This window comes from Sus scrofa, chromosome 2 (assembly GCF_054392235.1).
Source record: "Sus scrofa isolate SSC_HxYL_T2T_F1_AM1 chromosome 2, Sscrofa_HxYL_maternal_Yorkshire_Landrace_v2.0, whole genome shotgun sequence".
Lineage (NCBI taxonomy): Eukaryota > Metazoa > Chordata > Mammalia > Artiodactyla > Suidae > Sus > Sus scrofa.
This window is the reverse complement of record NC_139384.1, coordinates 8,153,893-8,176,608: the sequence shown is the minus strand read 5'-3', so window position 1 is coordinate 8,176,608 and position 22,716 is coordinate 8,153,893. Positions and strand designations below refer to the sequence as shown.

General features: G+C 62.5%; 2 protein-coding genes across 28 annotated transcripts in view; one reads left to right on the top strand and one right to left on the bottom strand.

Moving 5' to 3' along the window:
• Positions 1–10,785, top strand: part of MARK2 (microtubule affinity regulating kinase 2) — a 61,024-nt gene extending 50,239 nt beyond the window's left edge. For 11 of the 27 annotated variants that reach the window (XM_021082898.2, XM_021082890.2, XM_021082892.2 and 8 more), the window contains 15 exons: positions 312–377; positions 461–531; positions 742–798; positions 1,480–1,716; positions 2,162–2,281; positions 2,382–2,481; positions 2,572–2,684; positions 3,654–3,786; positions 4,027–4,205; positions 4,422–4,519; positions 5,347–5,508; positions 6,133–6,390; positions 7,403–7,429; positions 9,397–9,441; positions 10,054–10,781. In XM_021082898.2, the coding sequence (XP_020938557.1) occupies positions 312–377; positions 461–531; positions 742–798; positions 1,480–1,716; positions 2,162–2,281; positions 2,382–2,481; positions 2,572–2,684; positions 3,654–3,786; positions 4,027–4,205; positions 4,422–4,519; positions 5,347–5,508; positions 6,133–6,390; positions 7,403–7,429; positions 9,397–9,441; positions 10,054–10,414 (2,027 nt within the window). In that variant the 3' untranslated portion in view covers positions 10,415–10,781. Of the gene's footprint in view, positions 1–311; positions 378–460; positions 532–741; positions 799–1,479; positions 1,717–2,161; positions 2,282–2,381; positions 2,482–2,571; positions 2,685–3,653; positions 3,787–4,026; positions 4,206–4,421; positions 4,520–5,346; positions 5,509–6,132; positions 6,391–7,402; positions 7,430–9,396; positions 9,442–10,053 lie in introns of all 27 variants that reach the window. The other 16 variants (XM_085010834.1, XM_021082891.2, XM_085010836.1 and 13 more) reach the window with 6 other exon arrangements.
• A 1,637-nt stretch (positions 10,786–12,422) lies between these two features.
• RCOR2 (REST corepressor 2) lies at positions 12,423–17,638 on the bottom strand. The gene is made up of 12 exons (XM_021082899.2): positions 16,813–17,638; positions 16,044–16,100; positions 15,671–15,751; positions 15,395–15,447; positions 15,146–15,307; positions 14,914–15,038; positions 14,750–14,819; positions 14,446–14,661; positions 14,020–14,097; positions 13,848–13,905; positions 13,476–13,705; positions 12,423–13,362 (listed from the first exon to the last, which is right to left on the bottom strand). The coding sequence occupies exons 1-12, from the start codon at positions 16,937–16,939 to the stop codon at positions 13,048–13,050; spliced, it is 1,572 nt and encodes a 523-aa protein (XP_020938558.1). The 5' UTR covers positions 16,940–17,638; the 3' UTR covers positions 12,423–13,047.
• Between the last annotated feature and the right edge of the window lie 5,078 nt (positions 17,639–22,716).

The following is a 22,716-nucleotide window of genomic DNA, read 5'->3' as shown; positions in this document are numbered from 1 at the left end:
GTTCCTTTCCTCTTCGCCCACAGCCGGGCCCCCACTTCCCAGCATGCAGCTCTCCGCCCTGAGGCGCGTCACCTTCTGGCACCTCTCGCCTTCAGGGATGCCTCTGGGGAAGCCCAGCTTAACGTCCAGCCCGCCTCTGACGCACAGGGCTGTCCTTGGGGGGGTGGCTGCTTTGAGAGGAACTTGTCCTTGGGAGAGCAGGAATGTGAACGGAGGGAACTTTCATTCCTAGGATGCCCCTGTGCGAGTTAGGGCTCGATGCGCGGCCCCTGCTGCTTCTCTGACTCATGGCTTGGCCTTTTCTCTTATAGTTAAGTTATTTGAAGTGATCGAGACTGAAAAAACGCTCTACCTTGTCATGGAGTATGCTAGTGGAGGTAGGCATGGAATTGCTTCTTCCTCCTGTGTCCCCCTCTTCCCCAGCCCCAGCAAGCTCTAGCCCCTGCCCCGTCTCTTGCAGGAGAGGTGTTTGATTACCTAGTGGCTCATGGCAGGATGAAAGAGAAAGAGGCCCGAGCCAAATTCCGCCAGGTGGGTGTGGCGGAGTGTGGGCCCGACCTCTGCTTTGGGGGGGGTTGGCGTACACGGAGGAGCTGCCTTTCTTTAAGTGACTGTTGGAGGGTCCTTGGGCTTTGCTTATCCATGTGGCAGCTTCGAACTTGGTCACAGGACTGCAGCTCCACCAGCCCCTGTGGCCCACCCTCGGGCATCCGTGGGCTGACCCCTCATCCTTCCTTTCAGATAGTGTCTGCTGTGCAGTACTGTCACCAGAAGTTTATTGTTCATAGAGACTTAAAGGTAAGACAAGCTCTTATCTCCTGGGTCTTTAAGTCGGGGCCGGGCTGTTCACCCTCGTTAACTGTGACATAACCATCACACCCTGAGTCAAACGCCAGCCTTTCATTTTTGGGGGAGGATGAGGAAGCCTCTAGGGCTGCTTCTGACATAGGCCTTGCGGCTGGACTTAGGATCCCATTCCAGCCAGCGAGCAGAGAGTCTCTGCCATTTCACCTCTCGGCACATCACCTTCTGGTGCTGCCAGGCGAGGCAGGAGGGCTGCAGGCGGCCTGGTGGCTGGCCGAGGAAACGGTGTTGACTGTTGCACAGCTGCGTCCCAGCTGCTCTGCAAGTGTGCGGCTCACTCATCTCTCTCACTGAGATATTAGTGTATGAGACTGCGTGCGAGTCTCCTGGCCCTAAGTCCTCGAAGCCGTGGAAGCTTTGCCCAGCTCCCAGGGTCTCTGAGCCTTCAGATCCCAGCTCTCGCCCGCTGCCTATGTGAGGAGCAGCCTGTGCCACCAGCGTCCAGCCCAGCCCAGCCTCTTCACATTGATGGGGGGCCTGCCCCGGAGTTGGTGGAGAAAGGTCTAAGATTGACGATGACTTCCTGTTCCTTGTCCCATTCCCCTCGGCTCCTTCCTGCCCAGTGCCTTAGTGTCATCCACTTGGTTCCCTGACATTTTCCATCTTGCCTCGCAGGCAGAAAACCTGCTCTTGGATGCTGATATGAACATCAAGATTGCAGACTTTGGCTTCAGCAACGAATTCACCTTTGGGAACAAGCTGGATACCTTCTGTGGCAGTCCCCCTTATGCTGCTCCAGAGCTCTTCCAGGGCAAAAAATACGATGGACCTGAGGTGGATGTGTGGAGCCTGGGAGTTATCCTCTATACACTGGTCAGCGGATCCCTGCCTTTTGATGGACAGAACCTCAAGGTGGAGTGAAGTTCAGCCCTAGGTCGCTTGTATTACTTCTCATTTCCTCTCTCGGGCGCTGGTCTTGTCCCCAGTCTCTCACCTTTGCTGCCGTTCTACATCTTTCCCATGCCGGAGCTTCAGAGAAGGGCTGGCGAAAGGTAGCAGCTATTAAAAGGCCTTCTCCACCTGCTCTAATAACTGCAGTTCTGCTCGTGAGGGCTGGGGTAAATCCTGTATTCACCCACCACTCACCCCTCCGAGGCCCTCAGGGTGGCAAGCCTCGTGCGGGTCCAGCCCCAGGGCGTGGGGTGTTGGACGTCACCACCTCTCTAGTGAGGTGCCTTGTTCCAGGCTCTTCTGGCCGTATTTCACTTACGTCTGCCTGACCAGTCTTAAGCTATTAGGAGCCGGGGTGTTAGGTTTCTTCCCTTGGCCTTGAGTGATTTAAATTTCTCTCCTGCAGGAGCTCCGGGAGCGGGTACTGAGGGGGAAATACCGTATTCCGTTCTACATGTCCACAGACTGTGAAAACCTGCTTAAGAAATTTCTCATTCTCAATCCCAGCAAGAGAGGCACTTTAGAGGTGAGCAGCCTGAGCCCAGCGGGCTGGAAGGTGCCGGGTCCCCAAGGAAACCTCCAAGCTGAGTCTCCCTCTCTGCCCTTCCCTTCACTTTGCTCCCTAGCAAATCATGAAAGATCGATGGATGAATGTGGGTCACGAAGATGATGAATTAAAGCCTTATGTGGAGCCACTCCCTGACTACAAGGACCCCAGGCGGACAGGTGAGGTTGTCCTGGGCCCTGGGGTCGAGCCTGCCTCGGACTCAGGACGGGCCTTGACTGTATGTGTTCCCCCCACCCACCCCCGTGCAGAGTTGATGGTGTCCATGGGTTACACACGGGAAGAGATCCAGGACTCGCTGGTGGGCCAGAGGTACAATGAGGTGATGGCCACCTACCTGCTCCTGGGCTACAAGAGCTCTGAGGTGCGTGCCCTGCTCCACTCCCCGCTCTGGCCAGCCTCTGTCAGCAGCACCCCTGCTCCTGGCAGCTCTCGAGGCCAGAAGCTCATCTCTGAGCAGGTGTGCCCTCAGCTGACGAATTCAGAGCCTCAGCTCTGGGGGCACCGAGGTCCACTGGCCTTGCCTTTCACTCGTCTCCATCAGTGGTTCAGTAGGAAAGCTGGTGGGGTCTGGGTTTCCATGTGGGTGAGTAGGTCTGGCTCCTTCTGTACTGGTTAGAGTGGCTCTAGGTCGGTCTGGCCAGGTCCGTTCCGTGTTGCTCTGGAGGTCTCTCTCTGTTTCTGTACGTGTATGTCTGTATCTGGAAGAGACGTCTCTGGGTTCCTGGACACGTGGCTTTGTCTGTCTTGGAGGGACTCGAGTCTGTGCTGTTTCTGCTTGGTGCTTGTGTCTGGGTCTGTGTATCTGTGTGCATATGCGTCCAGCTTCCCGGCGAAATGTCTGGAAGCTTCATGATTGTTGTTCTGCTCATCTGGGTAAACGTGAGTGTGCCCAAATCCACAGGTCTCGGTGGGAGTAGGGTCTCCTTTGCCATCTGTGCGTCCCCACCTGCACTTGTGGCCTCCCTGTCCCGCTCTTCTCTCCCCCAGTGGTGCTGGACTCTCTTTCTGGATTCTTTCTCAGCCTGCTCAGGGGTACTGGAGTGGGGTTGTCTCTGAGTCTGTGCATTCTTCTGGGGATGTGTGTCTGTCTCTGAGGGCAGGGGGTCTTTGCGGGGAGGTGCTCTGGCTTTGGCTGGGTGTGTCAGGGTCTGTGTGTGTCAGGGTCTGTGTCGGGGCACGTGTATCTCCACAAGTGTTTAGATGCACATTAGTCTTGCAGGGGCTGTGCCTCACATGAGCCTGGGGTGGACCTGGGTCCGGCGGGAATGTGTAAGAGGGATCCTCCATAGGTAGCTCGCATGACTTCCACCCCCACTTTGTGCTCTTGCAGCTGGAAGGTGACACCATTACCTTGAAGCCCCGGCCTTCAGCTGATCTGACCAATAGCGGTGCCCCTTCCCCCTCCCACAAGGTACAGCGCAGCGTCTCAGCCAACCCCAAACAGCGGCGCTTTAGCGACCAGGGTGCGTACTTGGGAGTTGCAGGTGGGGACTCCCCCTCTCCTCATAGCTTCGGGGACTTGTTTCTGCCCCTGTTCAGCCCTTGCGTAGCATGGCCTTTGGGAGGCCACTTAGCTTTCCTCCACCTCTGGGTCATGGGGGTCGCTGGGCTGCTGGAGAGACTGTAGGAGAGCGCGCCGTGCACACGGCGGGCGTCCCCTGGGCCCGCCATCACCCATGCCCTCCGTCCCTCTGGCCCAGCAGCTGGTCCTGCCATCCCCACTTCCAATTCCTACTCTAAGAAGACGCAGAGTAACAACGCAGAAAACAAGCGGCCTGAGGAAGACCGGGAGTCGGGGCGGAAGGCGGGCAGCACGGCCAGAGTGCCCGCCAGCCCCCTGCCTGGCCTGGAGAGGAAGAAGACCACCCCCACCCCCTCCACGGTGAGCCCCGCCCGCCCCGCTCGGGCCTTCATCCAGACCCAGCTCCCTTTGGCCGCCTACCTGACCTTCCCTCCAGGGCCACTTTTGCTCCCCATAGAAAGCCTGGCCCCTCAGAGCCAAAGCAGAGTCCCTTCTTTTGCCCACCCCTGACCGCTCTGCATGCCAGAAGAACAGTTTGGTTTTCTGTGCTCTGACTCTGCCCTTTATTCCCCACAGAACAGCGTCCTCTCCACCAGCACAAATCGAAGTAGGAATTCCCCACTTTTGGAGAGGGCCAGCCTTGGCCAGGCCTCCATCCAGAATGGCAAAGACAGGTGAGCAGGCCCGGGCCCTGCCGGCCATACTCCCTAGGAGCCGCCTCTCCCAGTGGTGACATCTGCCAGCAGCACCCCCTCCCCTCTTGCTCCCTGGAGTCCCGTCCCAGCTCTGTCCAGTCCAGCTTTCCACACACCGGCACCTCCCCCCTGCCCCTCCCCGCCCCCCCGTCTCCCCTTCCCTGTGCTCCTGGGACCGCTTCTTGTGGTGTACTGAGTGTGACTCCAGGGTCGTCTCAGCTGCCTTCTCGCTTCCTGACTGCAGCCAGGGCATGGTAGCCGCACTCCTCTGGGCATCCGTGCCTGAGGCTTTGTTTCAGGAACCCCCCCTCCCCCCGTGCGCCCGCTCAGGGCAGGACCAAGAGATGCCTACTTCGGGTACACACATTGAGGGTGGCCTAGCCGTACCTATGAGAGCAGAGCCCCCAACCTTGACTGTCAGTGTTGCGTTCCTGACTCCTCATCTTCTGAGCTCAATGAAAATTCCCCTTAGCAACACCTTGCTCTTTCTGGCAACGACATAGCCTTGTTCTTCGAATTCCCAGGAGACCAGTGCAGCCTGGAGGCAGTTGCCTCCTGTCGGCTTTCCTGCACTTTGAGTTTCCTTCTCCAGGCTCTGGCCCGCCTCGGCTTCCTTACCCTGCTCTCCGCTTCCCCCCGCCCCCCTCGGCTCTGACTGGTGCCCTGTTGCTACTCCTGGGCCTGATCTGCATCCTGCCGAGGCTTCCCTGGCTCTGGCCCTTCCCACCCCGCCCTTGCTTCCTAACTAGAGCCTCCTGCCCGCACCCACCCCTAACCCAGGCCTCTCCGCTGCTTTTGTCTCCTAGCCTAACCATGCCAGGGTCCCGGGCCTCCACGGCTTCTGCTTCCGCCGCAGTCTCTGCGGCCCGGCCCCGCCAGCACCAGAAGTCCATGTCGGCCTCCGTGCACCCCAACAAGGCCACTGGGCTGCCCCCCACGGACAGTAACTGTGAGGTGCCGCGGCCCAGGCAAGTGTGCTGGGGCAGCTGCTGCACCTGCTGCCCTCAGCTTGCCCCCCTCCACCCCCCACAACTTCTTCCCACCTGGGGGTCCTGCTCTATTCTTGTCGTCTTGGCCACAGGGCTGGCTCTGTCCCCTGCAGCCAGGAAGTAGAGGGAACAAAAAACAGCTTAATGCCCCTCTTTTCCTCCAGCTCTCCCTCTCAGAACAGAAATGCAAGAAGCCGTCCCGAGGCTCCAGAAGGAAGCCTTTCTGTTCTGAGCCCTCCTGGACCTTCCTTAGGACCCGGGACAGTGCGCATCACAGGGACTCAGTCCTTGAGGGTTGGGCAGCATCGTCCCTTTAGGTTCCGGTCTGCCTAGCTCCCGAGGAGCCACTTCTCCAGCCTGTTCTGCTCTCCACACACGTATTCTTCCCTCCCTCCTTCCCTCCCCCCTCCCCCAAACCACCCCTTCCTCCTCTAGTGTCCTCAGTGGCCACACCCCTTCCTTCTGTGTCCTCCGTGATGGCTGCCTCTGCCCCAGCATCCCTCTTCCCCATTCCCACCCCGGGGCACTCCAGGCGCCCGGTGGTGATAGCCTTCTTGTGCCCCTGATGCATTTCCCACCCTCCCCCCACCTCTTTTCCCACAGCACAGCCCCCCAGCGTGTCCCTGTCGCCTCCCCCTCCGCCCACAACATCAGCAGCAGTGGTGGAGCCCCAGACCGAACTAATTTTCCCCGGGGTGTGTCCAGTCGAAGCACCTTCCACGCTGGGCAGCTCCGGCAGGTGCGGGACCAGCAGAATTTGCCCTACGGTGTGACCCCAGCCTCTCCCTCTGGCAACAGCCAGGGCCGGCGGGGGGCCTCGGGGAGCATCTTCAGCAAATTCACCTCCAAGTTTGTACGCAGGTGAGTTGGGGGGCCTCGGGTGGCAGTGAGGCCGAGGCCAGGCCCTCTACCTGCCTGGGGTGGGGATGAGGGCCCCCGGGGTTAGAACCAGGTTTAGGTCCTGGGGTTAGAAGAAGCCTCGGGAAGCCTAAGAACTTGGGTTTTTGTGGGCATATGAGGTGTCCAGACCTGTCTATCCCTCTCAGGCCTCCCCAGCACCGTATACACACCCCTCTTTCTGGCCCGAGCAGATGGCCCATGCCGCCTCCTCTCTAGGAGAGTGTGAACTCAGATGCTAAAATAAAAGCCCCCGTCTTCTCTCTTGGGTTCCCATGGAAACTTATATTTGGTGACGCAGCTGCAAAGTCATGAGGCCTGAGCCAGGCTGGGCCGGTGAGGAGAGTTGTCTCCTGGGCTCGTGTCTTGCCCCCTCTGACCTCCTTTCTCCCCACCCAGTTGGTTATGTCTGGCTGCAGCCACTCCCCTCTGCCGGGGAGGGAGGGGTTGGTGTTTGCCAGGATAAAGGCCATGAATGAAATAGTTGGTGGGGGCCCAGAGTGAGGCCTTCCTATGTGGGGACCAAGGCGGGGATTCTCCTCAGGAGGTTTCTCTCACTGGGGCCCCGATGACCCAAAGGGCCAGTGTTGATTCTTGAGTTGAATCCAGTCCAGCCTCTCAGGATGCTTCCTGTGTCCAGCCCCCACCACCTCCACCATATTCGTGTAGCTCGGGAGGCAGCAGGGGGCTGGAGAGAGTGAGCTTTGCAGCCCTTCCTCCTGCACACCAGTCACTCAGCTGCGGTAGCTCAGCCATGCCCCCGTCCGGCCCCAAGTGCAGAGGTCGGGCTGCAGGGCGGGGTGTGAGCAGAGCAGGATGTTTGGGACTCTAGTCTCGCTGAGCGGCTCTTGCACAAATGGGGTGACCCTTGAACCCGTAAAGCCCACTCCCCACCTGCTTATCCACATACTGTCTTGTTGGTTTTTTTTTTTTTTATTTCTTTTTTTATTTTGTCTTTTTTTGTTTGTTTTTTTAGAAATCTGTCTTTCAGGTTTGCCAGAAGGTAGGCGTTGAGCCCGCTGTGTGTGTGTGTGTGTCTGTGTCCTGTGTCCTGCCTCCATCACTCACTCCCCTTTTCTGGCTCTTGCTCCCTCCTCCACCTGCTAACCACGTCTGTGTGGCCTTCTCCCTGCCATCTTAAAGGGATGACGATGGCCTCTGACTGGGCACCCCACTCAGGGCAAACGGCTCTGAAAATGACGGGCCAGTCCCCAGGCAAGAGGGACCTTCTCAGGGAATTCTCCCTTTAAGATTGTCTCCTCCCCCAACCCCCTACCCCGGGTCACAAGCATCGGGTTCCTTTTCCAGCCCTTCCCCCGTGTCTGCATGCGCTCTGAAGAAGCTCCACCAGGGCGTCTGGGATGGTATCCTTCTGGCTTTCCTGGGCTTCTCCTCCTCTGGTGCCCTGACCTTCAGGGCTGTGTGGCCTCTTGTCCCTGTCCTGTGGGATGGCAGGACTTTGGAGGTGCTGCAGGGTCCCTGGGGTCTCAAGGCTTTAGCCTGGCGCCTCCAGGCCCAAGGAGCCTTTGCCCGACAAGTGGGGCACAGCGCCCCCTTCTGGCAGCTCCTGCAGAACTAGGCCCACCCCACCCCACTGCAGCATGCCTCCCGCCTTGCGCAGTATCTGGATGAATCAGGCCTCCTCCTCTCTGGGCTGTGTTCTTCAGATATGGCCTGCAGCTCCTGAAGAACCAGGAGCTGGGACGTTCCAGGGGCAGGGGCCGCTACCCAGCCCTAAGCTCTGGCAGAACAGGGAGAGATCTCGCCTCACTCAGGCATCTCCCTTCCTGGGCCAGCTCCTAGCTCTGCCACTCCTGGCCCTGTCTTCATCCTTTCTGGAGGCCTGCGTGGGCCACATACCAGGCTGAAGACCAGAGGCCAGCTGGGGAGCCCTGCTTCCCCGAGGCTGTCAGCCCGGGCCCGACGCTGGGGCTGGGCTACCTGACAGGCCCGTTGGCGCCCCTGCTGACTGAACAACTGCCGAGACAGGGTCTTCCCCCCTTCCGCCCACTGCTCCCCACCCAGCTCTTCACTGCATGGCTGGCTGTTGACTCATGGGGCCCCAGTGGGGGCCTGCCCTGCAGGGAGCCTCCACCCACAGGGCAGGAGCCAGGTGGGGCTGGAGAGAGCAGCCAGGCTCCTTCCCCTGCGCGGCCCGGGCTCCCTGCTCCCTTGGGCTTGTTTGCATTCGTATGTCTGTTGCGTCTTTGTGTTCCTTTTACATGTGCTGCTGCTGCTCTCTCACTCCTCCTCACATCCTCGCCCTCTGCACGCCCCGATTTCCCAGCTCCAGGCACCCCTCTTCCAGCCAGGAGCTGGAGAAGCCGCTCAGCGGGGCCAGACCTCTTCCCCACCCGCCCTCCCAAGGCGTCTGCCTTGCCCTGCCCTGCCCTCCGTCCTCCCTCCTGTACAAGCAGAGGGCCTGGCCGGCCGGGGAGTTCTAAAGGAGAGGGGGAGGCGAGCTTGTCCACAGCCGACCTCAGGGCCCTGCTCCTCCCCGCCCAGCCCTAGCCATACTCAAAGCAGGTCCAGCCCTTGGCCCTTCGAGCCTCCTGAGAGAGGCCTCTTTAGCCCCTGCCCCTTCCCTCCAAGAGGACTGCACTTCCGAGACCCGCTAGTGCAGAAGCCCCCTTACAGCTGAGCCCCGGCTGCGGGCCGGGGGCGGGGGAGAGCGGCCTCGCGCTGCGGCTGTGCTCCCTGCGTGTGCCCGCACGTCCACGCCCTCCTCCCCGGCTCCTCCTGGCACAGATCTCTGGGAGTGTGGGGAGGGGCAGGCCCCTCGTGCTGGGCTCCCTGTTGGAAGGGGACAGTCAAGCTGCCACTGTGAGGTGCCACAGAGCCGCGATGGCCTGCCAGGTGATGGGCGAGTAGCCTTTGGGTTGGGGTCCAGCCCACCCACCGGTGGCACTTCCCCAGACCCGCCCTCACAGAGGTCCCAGCACTAAACTCTCCCTCGCTCTGTTTTTTGAGGAACCTGAATGAACCTGAAAGCAAAGACCGAGTGGAGACGCTCAGGTGAGAGAGGGCTGGAGCCAGCGCCGGCCCTGCCCGGGGCCACCCGGCTTGCCACGAGCCGCCTGCTCCTCTCGTCCTTCTGCCACCTGGCTCTTCCTCCTGTGCTTCTGCCTCCCCCGTCCTCTCGGGGGTCTCCCTTTCCTCAGAGAACCCCACCCCCACCCCCGCCCTGCTGCAGTAGGTGCGGGCCCTTCTCCTTAGATCTGGTGTGTCCTGGAAGCAGGAGCCCTGGGCCGGGGTTTGGAGGTACAGACTCCTTCCCTGTCGGCAAGCTCCCCTTCCCACGAATCAGCCACTTCTTGCTGTCCAGTCTGCGAACTGCTCAGGGCTTGGAGCATGTGCTCCCCTTTCTTCGCCGCCCCTCCCTCTACAAAGGAAAGCCTGGAGCTGTCACCTCGTCACCCCCGCCCCCCGGGGGGCTGCAGGACTGCGCACCCTCCTCACCCCTCCCTCCGCTCCCCGGGCCAGGTCTGAGGCGCCCTCTTCCAGCACCGCCGCCTCCTGGCACCCTCCCGCTCTTCTCTCCGTCTCAGGGTCCTTGTGCCAGGGGGGCTCTCCCATGGGTGGGGCGCCCCAGCTCCCGCCTGACGCCCGCCTCTGCCCTCTCCGCAGACCTCACGTGGTGGGCAGCGGCGGCAACGACAAAGACAAGGAGGAGTTTCGGGAGGCCAAGCCCCGCTCACTTCGCTTCACGTGGAGCATGAAGACCACGAGCTCCATGGAGCCCAACGAGATGATGCGGGAGATCCGCAAGGTGCTGGACGCAAACAGCTGCCAGAGCGAGCTGCACGAGAAGTACATGCTGCTGTGCATGCACGGCACGCCGGGCCACGAGAACTTCGTGCAGTGGGAGATGGAGGTGTGCAAACTGCCTCGGCTCTCTCTCAACGGTGTTCGATTTAAGCGGATATCGGGCACCTCCATGGCCTTCAAAAACATTGCCTCCAAAATAGCCAACGAGCTTAAGCTTTAACAGGCTGCCAGGAGTGGGGGGCGAAGGAGGCGGCCAGCTGGACTTAGCTGCTGGGGCCGGCGCTCCGCCCGCCCGGGCCGGACTGCAGAGATGGATTGGTGTGTCTCCCCTGCTGGCACTTCTCCCCTCCCCGCCCGTCTCAGTTTTTTCTTCCATGTTTGTGGGGGCCGGGAGATGGTTCTCGCCCCCACCACGGTTACCCTGCCCAGATCGTCCCCCTCCCCCCCTCTCTCCCGCAGGAGGCGAAGGAAGGGGAGGGAGGGGTGGGGGGGCGGGGCTCCCCCTCGGTACTGCGGTTGCACAGAGTATTTCGCCTAAACCAAGAAATTTTTTATTACCAAAAAGAAAAAAGAAAAAAAAAAAAAATCCCAGCGGCCACCTTTCCTCCCTGCCCCATTGGGACAGTCGAGACTGGATCTGCGGGGTTTCCCGGGAGGGTGGCTCAGGGCTGGAACACTCTCAGGCAAGAGTGGTGGAGTTCCCTGTTAGGCCCTCCGCCAGGCCCACTTTGGGCTTCTCCCCTCTCCTCTCCTCCTTCCCCTCCAAGTAAACCACCAGAGGTGGCCTTGCCCTGACCTCAGGCCCCTGGGCTGGAGGCCTGGGCGGCGGGGGGCTGGGGGTGGGGGTGCCGCGCAGCCCTGAAGCCGTGGGGCTGGCGGCTGCTCTGGGGCTGGCAGGCTGGGCGCGGGGCTCCGGCCTCCCTCCACACTGTATCCTCTGCCCCTCCTTCCCCAGAGCTGGGCATTTCCTTCCACAAGCTGCTGTGGGGACTTTTGTTCCCCTCCTCAAAAAGTCTGTGCCATCTTCTCCCACCCCCTCCTGGGTAGAAGGCGGGGCTGACCCCAGGGCTGGGAGAGGGGAGGGGACTGCAGGGCAGATGGGCTCCTCGGCCCCCAGGGGGCCGCCTGGGCTGCTAGTCTCCGGAACAGGGACGCTGGGCATTCTCCGTTCTGGGAGAGCCTTTGTCTGAAAGCACAGCCCCCCACGCCGTTCCTCTCCCCACTGCTCCCCTTCGTTGGCATTAATCTGGGCACCAGCTAGTTCCATAGCAGTGACTTCCCTCACCACTCATCTCTTGGCCTTGCCTTTTCTTCCTCACACTGTCACCCCTCCTCTCAGGAGACACTGCCCCGGGGCCTCCGCGGGAGGCTGCATAGGGCAGCAGGGCCGGGGAGCCTCTGCTCTCGGCGGGCGGGGTGGGGGACCGATAGGCCAAGTGACTCCCAGCTCGCTAACCTCCGCAGCCAGCGTGGGAGTGGCTGGTTATGGGCGCTTGGCTGGTGGCAGCCGCTGCATCCCTTAATTTATTTCTCTGCTGTCTCTGTTCTTGAGAAATTGGGGGAGAGGTCCTGAACAGAGGCTGCCTCTACCCTCACCTGAGTTGTACATTTTTTTGTGATGGGTTTTATTTTTTATTTTATTATTTTATTTTTTTTTTCTTTTTTTGATTTATGATGACTCCACCCCTACTCATCACCCCCACTCCCAGGCCTGGCTCCCCGGCAAGTTGAGCCCTTGGGTCCCAGGAAGGGGCCCCGCCAACCTCAGCCCTCCTGCCCCAAGCCCTAAGACTGTGGGCTCGACTGTGGGCTCCGGCTCCTACCAAGGGCTCTCCCTCCCTCCCTCCCTCTCTCCCTCCCCTGCCCTATGGAACAGCCCGGGTGCTCCGAGGGGCCGGGAGGGCAAGGCTTGGCTCCCAAAGGGGGTGGTGGCTGGGGGGGGGGCTCCCAGGCAAGGTGGCCCCTCCCCACCCAGCCCCCCTTCCTGCACTTAGTTTTTCCTCTGGATCAAACACGTAATAAAGAGAATGTTTGGAATCTGAGCTGCCTCCTGTCTCTTCTCCCAGCTGGGCAGGGACCCAGTGTCCATGGGCAGCCCAGCCCGCCTGCCTTGATTCCTGTCTGGGGCCTGGGGAAAGGCCAGTGCTGGGCGGGCGCCCTCCCCACTCCCATCCTCATGGCACAGACAGGAAGCGACGTCCAGGACACTTAAACTAAAAGAGAAGGGATTCAGTGAGCTTGAAGGTTTTATTTATTTTTTAAAAACATTGAAAAATAAACCCATGTCTGCATATGTTCCCAACCCTTTCTCTAAGCTTTTGGGCAGTGGGCACCCTCAGAGCTCCTCAGCACTTCCCACCTGACCCTGAAGACAGAAGAGCCCCTTCTCCAGCCTCCGCTGCCGTCAGGCCCCAAAGAGCCTCTCTGCCCACCTCCCTCCTTCAACACCCTCCCACCTCACCCCAAACTTATTGCTAAAAGAAGGGAAAGAGGAGGAACAGCCAAGACACCTAACTGTCCTCTCCCCGGCTCCCCAAGCTATGGTCACTACCCCCTATACTCGAAGGGCAGGACCCAAAGGCCAAGCCCTGGCAGGCGAGGAGGCAGCCGTTCCAGACCCAGCCAGGAAGAGAAAGTAGCCTCGGGCCAGCTCAGAAGACCCCAGACCCTGGCTGGGAGCGGGTGGACACAGGCTCGGCTGCCAGGAACATGTGCAGAGCCCACAGGTGCAGGCTGTGCCAGAAGGCGGCTCTGGGTCTTCCAAAGACCTGGCAGGAGCTCTAGTCCCTTCTGTCCTCAGGAAGGTCCAGCAAAGGGGCTCTGGAGCCTCTAGTTGGTGGAGGGCCTCGGTGCTCAGAGTGAGGGAGCTGGAGGCTCCAGAGGGGCTCCAATCAGGGTGGGTGGGGGCTGAGGGCCAGGGCGGGCACCGTGGCGGGAGGCAGCCAGAGCAGGGCGGATGAGCGGTGGGGGCGGCTGGTTGGGGGCCAGCCGGGGCTGAAGGAAACGGCCCTGCTGGAGTGGGGGCGGCTGGCGAAGCAGGGTGGGAGCCGTGGGCAAAGGTGGCCTCAGCAGTGGGGGCGGCTGGGACAGCGAGGTGGGAGGGGGAGGAGGGGGTGGCGCAGGGGGCCCAGATCGTGGCCCCGATGTTGAGACAGATGTAATCTGGACCTGAGAGGAGAGAGAAGAGAAGCCAGGCTCGAGCACACCCTCGGCCCAGCCCCAAGGCCGGAGGCAGGTCCTTTCTTCTCTTCTCTGAAGGGCTTCTCCCCTCCCCGTCTCACCTCGTCGTCTTCCTCTAGGGCTGGGGCTGGCAAGGGAGCCCCTCTCCGAGCCTCCTCCCCAGGGACCGGGGCTCCAGGGGCCCCATCCTGCTCGGCCTCCCATTCCTGCAGCACCTCCTCCAGATTGAAGCGGCGCCGGTAGCTCACAAAGAAGGTCTTCACCTGGGTCAGAGTCTTGTTGCCAATCACCTCGGCAATAGCCCCGAAGTCTTTGCCATACCTACGGATGGCTGCAAGGGTCAAAAGGGCAGCAGAGCGTGAACACCCCTGGGAACCGGTCACTTCCCTGATCCAGGCCCTCTGCCCCAGCTCCAGGGGGGGCAGGAGAGACCCCTGGGGGGCCTCCACTCTCCCCATAGTCGCCCCACCCACCTTGTACGGCCAAAAGCTGCTCATCCGTGGTCCAGCGGGAGTTGAACTTGGTGTTGGCCTGGAGAGCAAGGAATATATCCTAGAGACTCCAAAGCATGGGAATGGTGGCCCCTTTCTGCTCTGCTGCCAGCAAGAAGCCCCTTCTGCACCCCAAGCCGAAGAGCGGCCTTACCTCTGGGGGGCGGAGTGGATCAATGCCACCCTCCAGGGCTTGGCGGAGGCTGCTGTTGGTCTGCTTCATGCTTTGCACCTGGAAGGCAAGGCAAGGAAGGGACGTCCAGCTCCCGGCCAGGGCGGCCAGCGATCCCAACCCTCACCAGGGCCCTACTTCCCAACAAAGCTCTTTGCCACCACCATCTACCTCATCCCCTCTCACAGCCATGCGGTAGGGGGGCACGGAGGTTTGCCCCTCCTCAAAGACCAGTTTTCTCCTCAACGCCCGGAAAAGAATGCCAAGTTACCCAGAGGCCCAGAGGACGGGGCAAGAGGCAGGCCTGGCATCCATACCACCTCCCTTACACCTCAGCCACCCCCTGATCATTGTTCCCGGCTGCCAACTGTCCCCTTTGCACACCCTCTTCTTGTCTTGGGTCCCCACCTGGCGCTTGAGGGAGATGAGCTGGGAGTCGAGGCCGCGAAGTGTGAGGTTGGCAAGGTCCGGGCTCCCCGACACGGCGGTGAGGCCCTCGGGGCTCAGGTACATGCCCTTGGGCGGGCGCCGGCGAGTTCGCAGCGGATGGTGGCGGTACTGAGACCCCTGGGCCTCCTTCTTCCCCGGGCCGGGGCGGGCATTCAGCGGCCGAGAGGGCAGAGGCTGCCAGGGAAAGAAGAGGAGGTGGGTGGTGCGGAGCCCGAGGAGGGGGCGGTGGGTGGGCAGGGCCAGAGCAGCTCTGGGACCTCACCTCTCTCTTGGGGTCTCCAGCGTCCGGCTCGCCCTCACTCATGGCTCCTCGTCCCTCTTCGAGCTCATCGCTGCTTACACAGGAGCCAGGAAGGGGGTGAGGCAGAGGCCAGGGCCCCGCAGGAGCTCAGCTTACCCCCACCCAGGGCTTCCTCAAGCCCCCACCTGTCTTCCTTGTCCTTTCGGCCCCCCAGCCGCCGCGCCTGTCTGTCCATCACACTGGTCCGGCTGCGGGTCTTCTTCCAAGAGTAGTAATACTTCACCAGGCTGGGAATCAGCTTGTCAGGCAGCTGGAGGGGCAACGCCAGAGGCTGGGGCCCACCTAAGACTCTGGGCCCTGGGCAGGCTTATCAGAAAGAAGGGGCCAAGGAGTGCTGGCGGGGGTGGAGGGCTTTACCATCTGCTGGATCCGCTGGAAGCACTTGCCATGGAAGCCAAAGGCCTGTTCAAACAGCACCTTGTCCTCTACAGTCCACTCGTCAGGGAACGGGGTGAAGTTGGCCAAGTCAGCCAGCGACTTCTCTACATCGTGCTTGTGCCACAGGAGCATGCCCAGGGCCTGGCCCAGGAGAGGGGACAACTCAGGCTCAGCTGCCCCCAGCACCGTCCTGTCCCCACCCCAAATCCCTGCAGGGCCAAGGCTCACCTGCTCAATGTTGTAACCATGCTTCTCCTTGGCCATGGCAATGTACTTGTCAACTGCAGGGGCGGGAGGAGCCGGGTGTTGAAGGATGAGTCGCCACTCCTAACCCCAGCCTGCCCACACAGGGGTACGCCCCCAGGGACGAGGTCCCCAACCTTCGCCCCAGGGCAGAGACTGAACCCACACACCTCAGCCTCCAGCCCACTTGCTGCCATCTGGGAACACCCAGGCCCCAGCTCCCAAGGGTGTGCACAAACCCCGGGGCCCCACCCCACTCACGCTTGGCATCCGACACGCAGTGGTTGGGCGACCACACCAACATCCCCTTCAGCTCCTTGTTACTGTAGCGTGCGGGGCTCTCTGAAAGGCAGAGGCGCAGAGAAGACATCAGATCAGCCGGGTGGCACCGGCCTGGACCCATGGCCAGAGGGCGGTGGAGGAGTAGGGCCTGTGAGGTGAGGCCCAGAGGGGAAGGAGGGGCAGAGACCCAGACAGGAAGGCAGAGAAGGAAAACTAACCATGCCACAGGGCCAGCCACCCACCCCCGCCTGTCCTTCCAGTGGGCGCCAGCCAAGGGCTCCCCCAGGTGGGGCTCAGGGCCAAGCCATGGGCCCTTCAGTGCCCTCCCTTCACAGCCTGTCCTGCCACTCACCAGGCTTGCACTCCGGAATTACGGCCTGGTAATTGGTTCCAACGCGGATCATGCTGTCTGTGGAGCCAGGGGGAGGCAGTCAGGACTCCAGGGAGGGAGGGAGGGCGGGAGGATGTGGCGGGGGAGGTGGCTGGCCTGGAGTTCTCCTTCCTGACCACCCGGGGCCCCCACCTTTCCAGAGGCTCACTTTTCCCCTCATCTTCTCCTCGGATACCCTCAGCCAGAGAAGGAACTGGAAGACGGAGAGACTGCCTAACCATGACCATGGGGGTGGGGGGGGACAGGGGCCAGTTTTAAAGCCCAGGCCCAGCAGAGCCCTTTGTTCTGGCTGGGGGGGGTGGGTGGGGGGGGAGGTTGGAGGGCTACCCCCAGACCTGGACCGCAGCCCCGCAGGGAATCCAAGGCTCCTCCCCACCACATGAGCCTCACAGCTCGGGGTGGAGGTGTCTTTCCCAGCCCCTGCCACAGCCAGACCTCAGTCCCTTGCAAGGTGGCAAGGTATGAGGGGCCCAAGCTGTGAAAGGGAGGGACGCCCGAGTCCCTCGGGGACTGAGGGCAGGGCGGGGGCAGGCAGGACCGCCTCCTCAGCAGCTAGGGGCCCAGCCTCCAGATTCCCTGTGCCGACCTGGGGGAGAAGCAAGGCAGAGGCTCCAATCCAGGGAGGGCAGGAATCATCAGGATAACACCCCCGTGGTCGGCAACTCTCCCCCGCGCCCCGCTCCGCGCTCCCCGGGCCGGTGCGCCTTTAAACCTAGGCCGCCGGGCTCACCGTGCGAGTGCTCCTCCTCGCTGCTGTCATCCTCCGAGTGGGGCTGTCCGCCGTTGGGCGCCGTCTTGGCCCGGCTGCGAGACAGGATCCCGGAGCCCGCGCTCGGCTTCTCCATCACCGAGGGCATTACCCCGCCCAGCTGCCCCGGGGGGCGCAGGAGCCTTCGGAGAGCGGTGGTGGTTGCCGCGCTCGCCTTGAGTGCCGTGCCCGGCCCGGCCTGGAGAGGTCGCCACTGAGGCTATGAGAGGCAGGAGGTCAAGCGTGGCCAGGGTCCGGCGGGGCAGGAGCCCAGCGGGTAGCCCAGCGCTCTCCGCGACCCCCAGGGGCGAAGGCGTCAGAAAAGTTTGTGTAGAAGTGGGGTACGCGGGGGATGAGCACAAGGTCCGGGGCGGCTGGGGCGCGCTCGCTCTGGACGCTCCACGGGATTGGGGCTCCCCGGAGAAGTCCGGGCTCCGGGCCCGCAGGGCGCCCCGGAGCCCCAACGCCCGCCTGCCCACGCAGTTCAGCGAGCGGGCGCGGCGGCGCAACTGGCGCCCCCCGCGGGCTCCGCGCCTCTCGGCTGCACCGGGATGCCCCAGTCCCCGGGCGGGGACCCCTATCCCGACCAGACCCCCTGCCTACGACGGCAGCCGGCGGGGCCCCGGCGCTGGTGGCGGCGGGACGGCGCGCACGGCGCGCGGCGCTGGGGCAGAGTTGCCGGGAGGCGGGGGAGCGCAGCCGCGGGCGCCGCCTCGCACCCTCCCCGGCGCGCTCGCTCTCCCCGGCGCGCTCGGGCTGCTGCTCGCTCGCCCGCTCTCCGCCGCCGCTCGCTCCTCGCGCACACAATGAAGCTGCTGGCAGGGAAGTAGTGCCGGCTGCGGCCTCAGCACCCCTCCCCCAGCCGATGCCTCCGCCAGCTGAACATCTGGCCCTGGGGTGGGAGGGAGGGCCCGGGGGGCGGGGCCTAGGGGCCGGGGCTAGACCTCCAGGGGGTGGGGTCAGGACCCGGGTGGAGAGCTTTTCCCTCTGCGGGCCCCGGGGGCTCCCAGACTTGCCCCTGGGGGAGACCCCCCCCGGCTCCCCAGGAGTAGCCGGGGGGGGGGTCAGCCCCACCCACGCGCACACCAGCCCCACACACCAGTGGGCTCAGGTTACTGCCGCCTGCCCTGGGGGCCCTGAGGCCGCCTGCCCGCCCGCCCGGGTGGAGCCCAGCTTTTCCTTCCATTTCCCTTCCTGCTAAGGAACTCCCCGCCCCCCCTTCCGCAGGGGGGACCCCCCCCTTCATGCGCCCTTGGGGGCCAGAGCGGATGGGAGGCCGGACAGGAGAGAAATGAATTCCTTCAAGAGCTACCGGGCCGAAGCCTGGCTTCTGGTACATCTGTGGGTCCCCAGGGGTCACCTCAATTCCCTTTAACTGCTGCAGTGCGCACCCCAAAACAGTGGCACAGGGGGCTGCGGGCTGGGGAGTGGGAAGTGTAGGGGAAGCTCTGGACTGCAGGGGGAGGGAGGCGCTGGGTCCCCTCCCCACTGGGTTCAGTGTCACCCCAGCTAGGAGCAGCATCCCCCTCCCCCAGGACAAGCACGGGCAGAGTGACAGACCGGGAAGCGGGTAGAGCGGCACAGACGGAGATGGGGGAGGGGGGGTGGGCAGAGACTTTCAAAGCCAGACCCAGCCACCCTGCCAGGCACACAAAGAGCCAGCGCACACACCGGCGGCGGCTCTGAGCCTGCGAGCAGCGCCGGTGCCCGTCCCCGCCGCCGAAGGCACGTGCTGCAGCACACACAGGCCGAAGCCCCCACCCTCCTGTCGCCCCTCCCACCCGAGCCCTAGACTCCTAGACACACCTCCAGCCGGGCACACCCCGCTGTGCCCAGACTGAGCTGAGCCTGCACTCGCACCCTCCTCTCCCTTCCCTTCGTCGGCCACTCTGTAATCAGATTCCTAAATTTAGAAGCAACCCAGGGCCCAGCCAGGGATCCCCGCCCCCACCCGCTGCCTGCGGCCAGCCGGCCAGGGTCCTGCGGTCGGGCCACGACCCGGCCGGGGCCTCCTGGTCCTGGGGGCTTCTGCGGGCAGCCAGGCAAAGTCAGGCACGACCCCACCCGTGCTGTCGGGCCACAAGGGACCACCCAGCCGGCGGCCACGTTGCCCGCCACACCTCCGGCCAGAGCTATAGGGCCTTTTTCCTCCTCTTAAATCATGGATTGGGCACCAAGCCTTAGGGTGGGGAGATCTGGACAAAGGAGAATGAATGGGCCAAGGGCAGGTCTGAGCTAAAGGGGTCTGCTACAAGATGGAAAGAACCTCCCCAGGCTGACCCCTCCTGAGTGGCAGGGTGCCACCCTGTCCCCAGCACCTCCAATCTTTCCGGGAGCCTCTCATCTCTGTCCCCTCCTGCCTGGCAGGCAGCCATCGCTGCACACAGCCCTCTCCTATGATGGAGCCTTCCATTTTGCCCACACAGGTCCCCCGCTAGGCAGGGCCTCTGTTGGGCTCCCCAGTTCCCCGTGGCCTCTTTTCTATACTCACACTTAGGGTCAGGGCCCAGCTCCTCGCCCCACCGCAGGCCTCCGCCTCCTGCTTATTTTGGCCTCTGTCCTCCAGGACTGCCCCAGGTACCCCCAGCCACTGGCCTCCCTCTCTCCTTAGCACCCCTCCCCCGCTAAGAACCTAATTCTGCTCTCACTTCTCCCTAGAGCCTGGAGCTCAGGGCCAGAGGAAGATTCGGCTCCGGGGTGGGGGCAGGGAGAGGAGGGTTTTTTTTTTTTTCCCCTTGGAATTGGGAAGGAAGGGGAAGTCCCTAGACCCCAGGGTGATGAGACTTCTGCCTGGGAGGTGGGACACGACACGGGAGGTTTAGCCTAGGAATTTGGGGGTGATTGTGGGGTCCACGGTGTCCAGAGAGGAGGCACAAGCCTAGTGAGCACCCTCCTCCCCAAGGGGCAATGGCACAGGGTTAGGAGGGGGAGGGGCAAGGCCCCACCCTCCCACCTGCTGCAGCCGCCCCCTCCCCAGCTGGCCCCCTCTTTTGTGCAAAGCCACACAAAGGACAAGGGGCCCCGGCCGTCCTGGCCATCTGCTCCCAGCAGCCTGAAGGCTCTTAAAGAGACAGCACCCCCTCCCTGCCCTGGGGCTGTGGGGTAGGATGGAGCGGGCACGCCACAGGACCTGGTCTCAGCGGTTCCCCACAGCCCTCACCCTTTTCCCTCGTTCCCCCAGCCAGCCCCAGGTCGGGAATCCGTCTCCCCCAGGACAGGGCACTGAGGTGCCACGTGGCTGGAACGGGGTGGGGGGGGGGGAGGCAGCAGCACGGCCCCTCCCCTCCTCCAGCCCTAGGCGACTAGGGGCCTGGGAAGCTCAGCAGCTCAGCCCTAGTCTTGAGGTCCCTCACCCCCCTGAGGCCAGCTCTGAGCTTTGTGAGAGCTGCTGGTCTGGGAGCGCCTCCCCCGCCATTCTCACTGATGCTCTCCCCCTCACCCTTCCTCTGGGAGGATGATGGCGGCGGCGCCTGCTTTTTGAGGGCTCTAGGCCGCCTGGTGGCAACGCCTGTGATCCGGGTACATTTATTTCCTGCGTTTTCCAGTTGAGGAAACTGAGGCTTGGCTCCGCCCCGGACCCCCCCCTTGCCCACAGGCCTCCACAAAGCCAGAGCCGCTGGCCCTGTCTGAGGCCTGCCTCCTCGGCTCCTCGGCCCTGAGATCCCCGGAGGAGCCAGACCCAGGCATTCAGGTTCAGAGCCTTTGCCACACTGCTAGGGACCCAAGTTTACATTATTTGTGTGACTGTTTATTTTTGTGACTCTCTCCCTGCTGGGCCCCAGGCAGGGATCCGGTCCACCCACTGTGTTCACTGCTGAGTTCTCAGTGCCTGGCATATAGTAGGCACTCAATATTTGCTGAATAAATAAATGAGAGTAGCCCAGAAAGCCTTCCTCTTTGCTGGGTTCCTCTGTCCTCTGTGTGCTGGGCATCTCGCCTCCTCCCTCCACGAGGTGAGGCAGTGGGGACAAAGGTCGAGCAGGGATGCTGGGAGAGAAAAGGAGGGTGACCTTGAGCAAGGCCTCCCCTCACCCCTCACGTCTCCCTCCTCCCAAAGGCGGGGGCAGCTCCAGCCAATCCCGAACTCTCTCGGCCCCCGCCAGACAGGACTGTCCCAAGCTCTGGCCAGGCCAGGCTGGCCGCTGTGGTGTGGTGCCTGGGACCCTGGCCAGGCCCTCGGTGGCCACAGCCAAGGGGCTAAGCTCGAGGAGGGAGGCAGCCCTGCGGGCCCTTGGGTGGGGGAGTTGGATTGGAGGCCAGGAGATGAAGCTGGAGAAATGGAGAGGGGCATGGGGGGAGGGGGGTGCTCCCTCCAGAGCCCCCACCCCCTCAAACTGCCCAGACAGGGGTTCAAGTCCTCCCTCCCACCAAACCCCCCCACGGACCCACTGGCAGGCTGTGGGGCCCAGGGCGCTGCCCTCCCCTTCTCTGGGCCCAGTTAGTAACCACCCCCATCCCGGACTGACCCACACTCCCACTCAGGGTTGTAAAGAGGCTGAGAGAAGGTGACAGAGGTGACAATCCGGTGCTTGGCACCGCCTCAGCACTGCGGCCGCGCGGGGGGGAGGGCGAGCACATCTGTGAGTGGCGCTGGGGGCGGGCAGAGCAGAGCCAGGCTGGAGGTCAGCAAAGAGACCCCAGGCTTCCTGACACCCACGAAATCTGACTCCCTGAGCAACGCGGGAACTAAGGTGGAGGGAGCTTAGAGATGAGAAGGCGATGGGGGCTCCCTGGACCCAGACCTGGGAGCCGCCTCTGTTTCTCCGGAAGCCCAGAAAGGGACCTCTCCTTGGGCTCACCTGGGCAACAGCTGGTGCCCTCTGGTGGTGACAGCATGGACCAAGGGGTCCCACCTCAGCCTGGCCACATAGGTCCTTCCCGGGAGGCTAAGCCCAGCATCCGGAGGAGCCCATTCTCCTGGGGCAAGTTTCCAGGGTCCAGATGTCCCAGGGCTGGAGTTCCCGCTGTGGCTCAGCAAAAAGGAATCCAGCCAGTATCCATGAGGAAGGACATGGGTTCAATCCCTGGCCTTGCTCAGTGGGTCTGCCCAAGCTCTGTGGACCAGCTGAAGGCCAGGGCCACTTGGGGCTCCTAGGTCTGATCTCTGGAGCTAAAACTCTTGCTCTGCAACATCTGACACTTGACAGTCTTCCTCTGACTTGTCTACGGCCCTAGATTCCTGCCTTCGGTCTGATCTCTACAATCCATCACGTGAACATAGCTAGATACGGATTCTCAAATACTGCTTTGATCGGGCCCCACTTCTGCTCCATAACCATCCATGGTTCCCTATTGCCTTCTGGGCAAAGAGGGAACTTCTCTCCCAGCCCCATACTCAAGGCCTTTCTAGTCTGTATCTTGGATCCAGCAGAGCAGGTCTGTTCACAACACCTGCTGAGCCCTACCGGGTGCCCCATGCAACCACCCCTCCTCCCCCCACCCCACCCCCCGCAGTCCCTGGCCCCGCCCACCTCTTTGCATGCCCCGTGCCTGGCCAGTCCCTCAGGACTGCGGGCCCCTGCCGGGCAGCTCTGCTCTGGCAGGGCACATTCAGTGCTCCTGGCTTGGCTGCAAACACCCTTCCTGCTCTCCCCAACCTTCTCTCCATGCTCCTCCTCCACCCCTCACGTGCTGCATGGTTCTTAGCCCGTGACCTTGAGGATTCCCAGAGGAGAACCCCTCCAAAGCCTGCCCCTACACTCAGAGATTCCACCCCTTCCCTCTGGCCTCCAGTTGGAGATGTCCCTTCAAGGCCAACTTCACTCCCAGGCTCTGCATCTCCAGCAAGACACACACACACACACACACACACACACACACACACACACACACAACGCCCCCCTTCCTCTCTCCCAAGTTCACCTTCAGCTACTCCTTTCTAAAGCT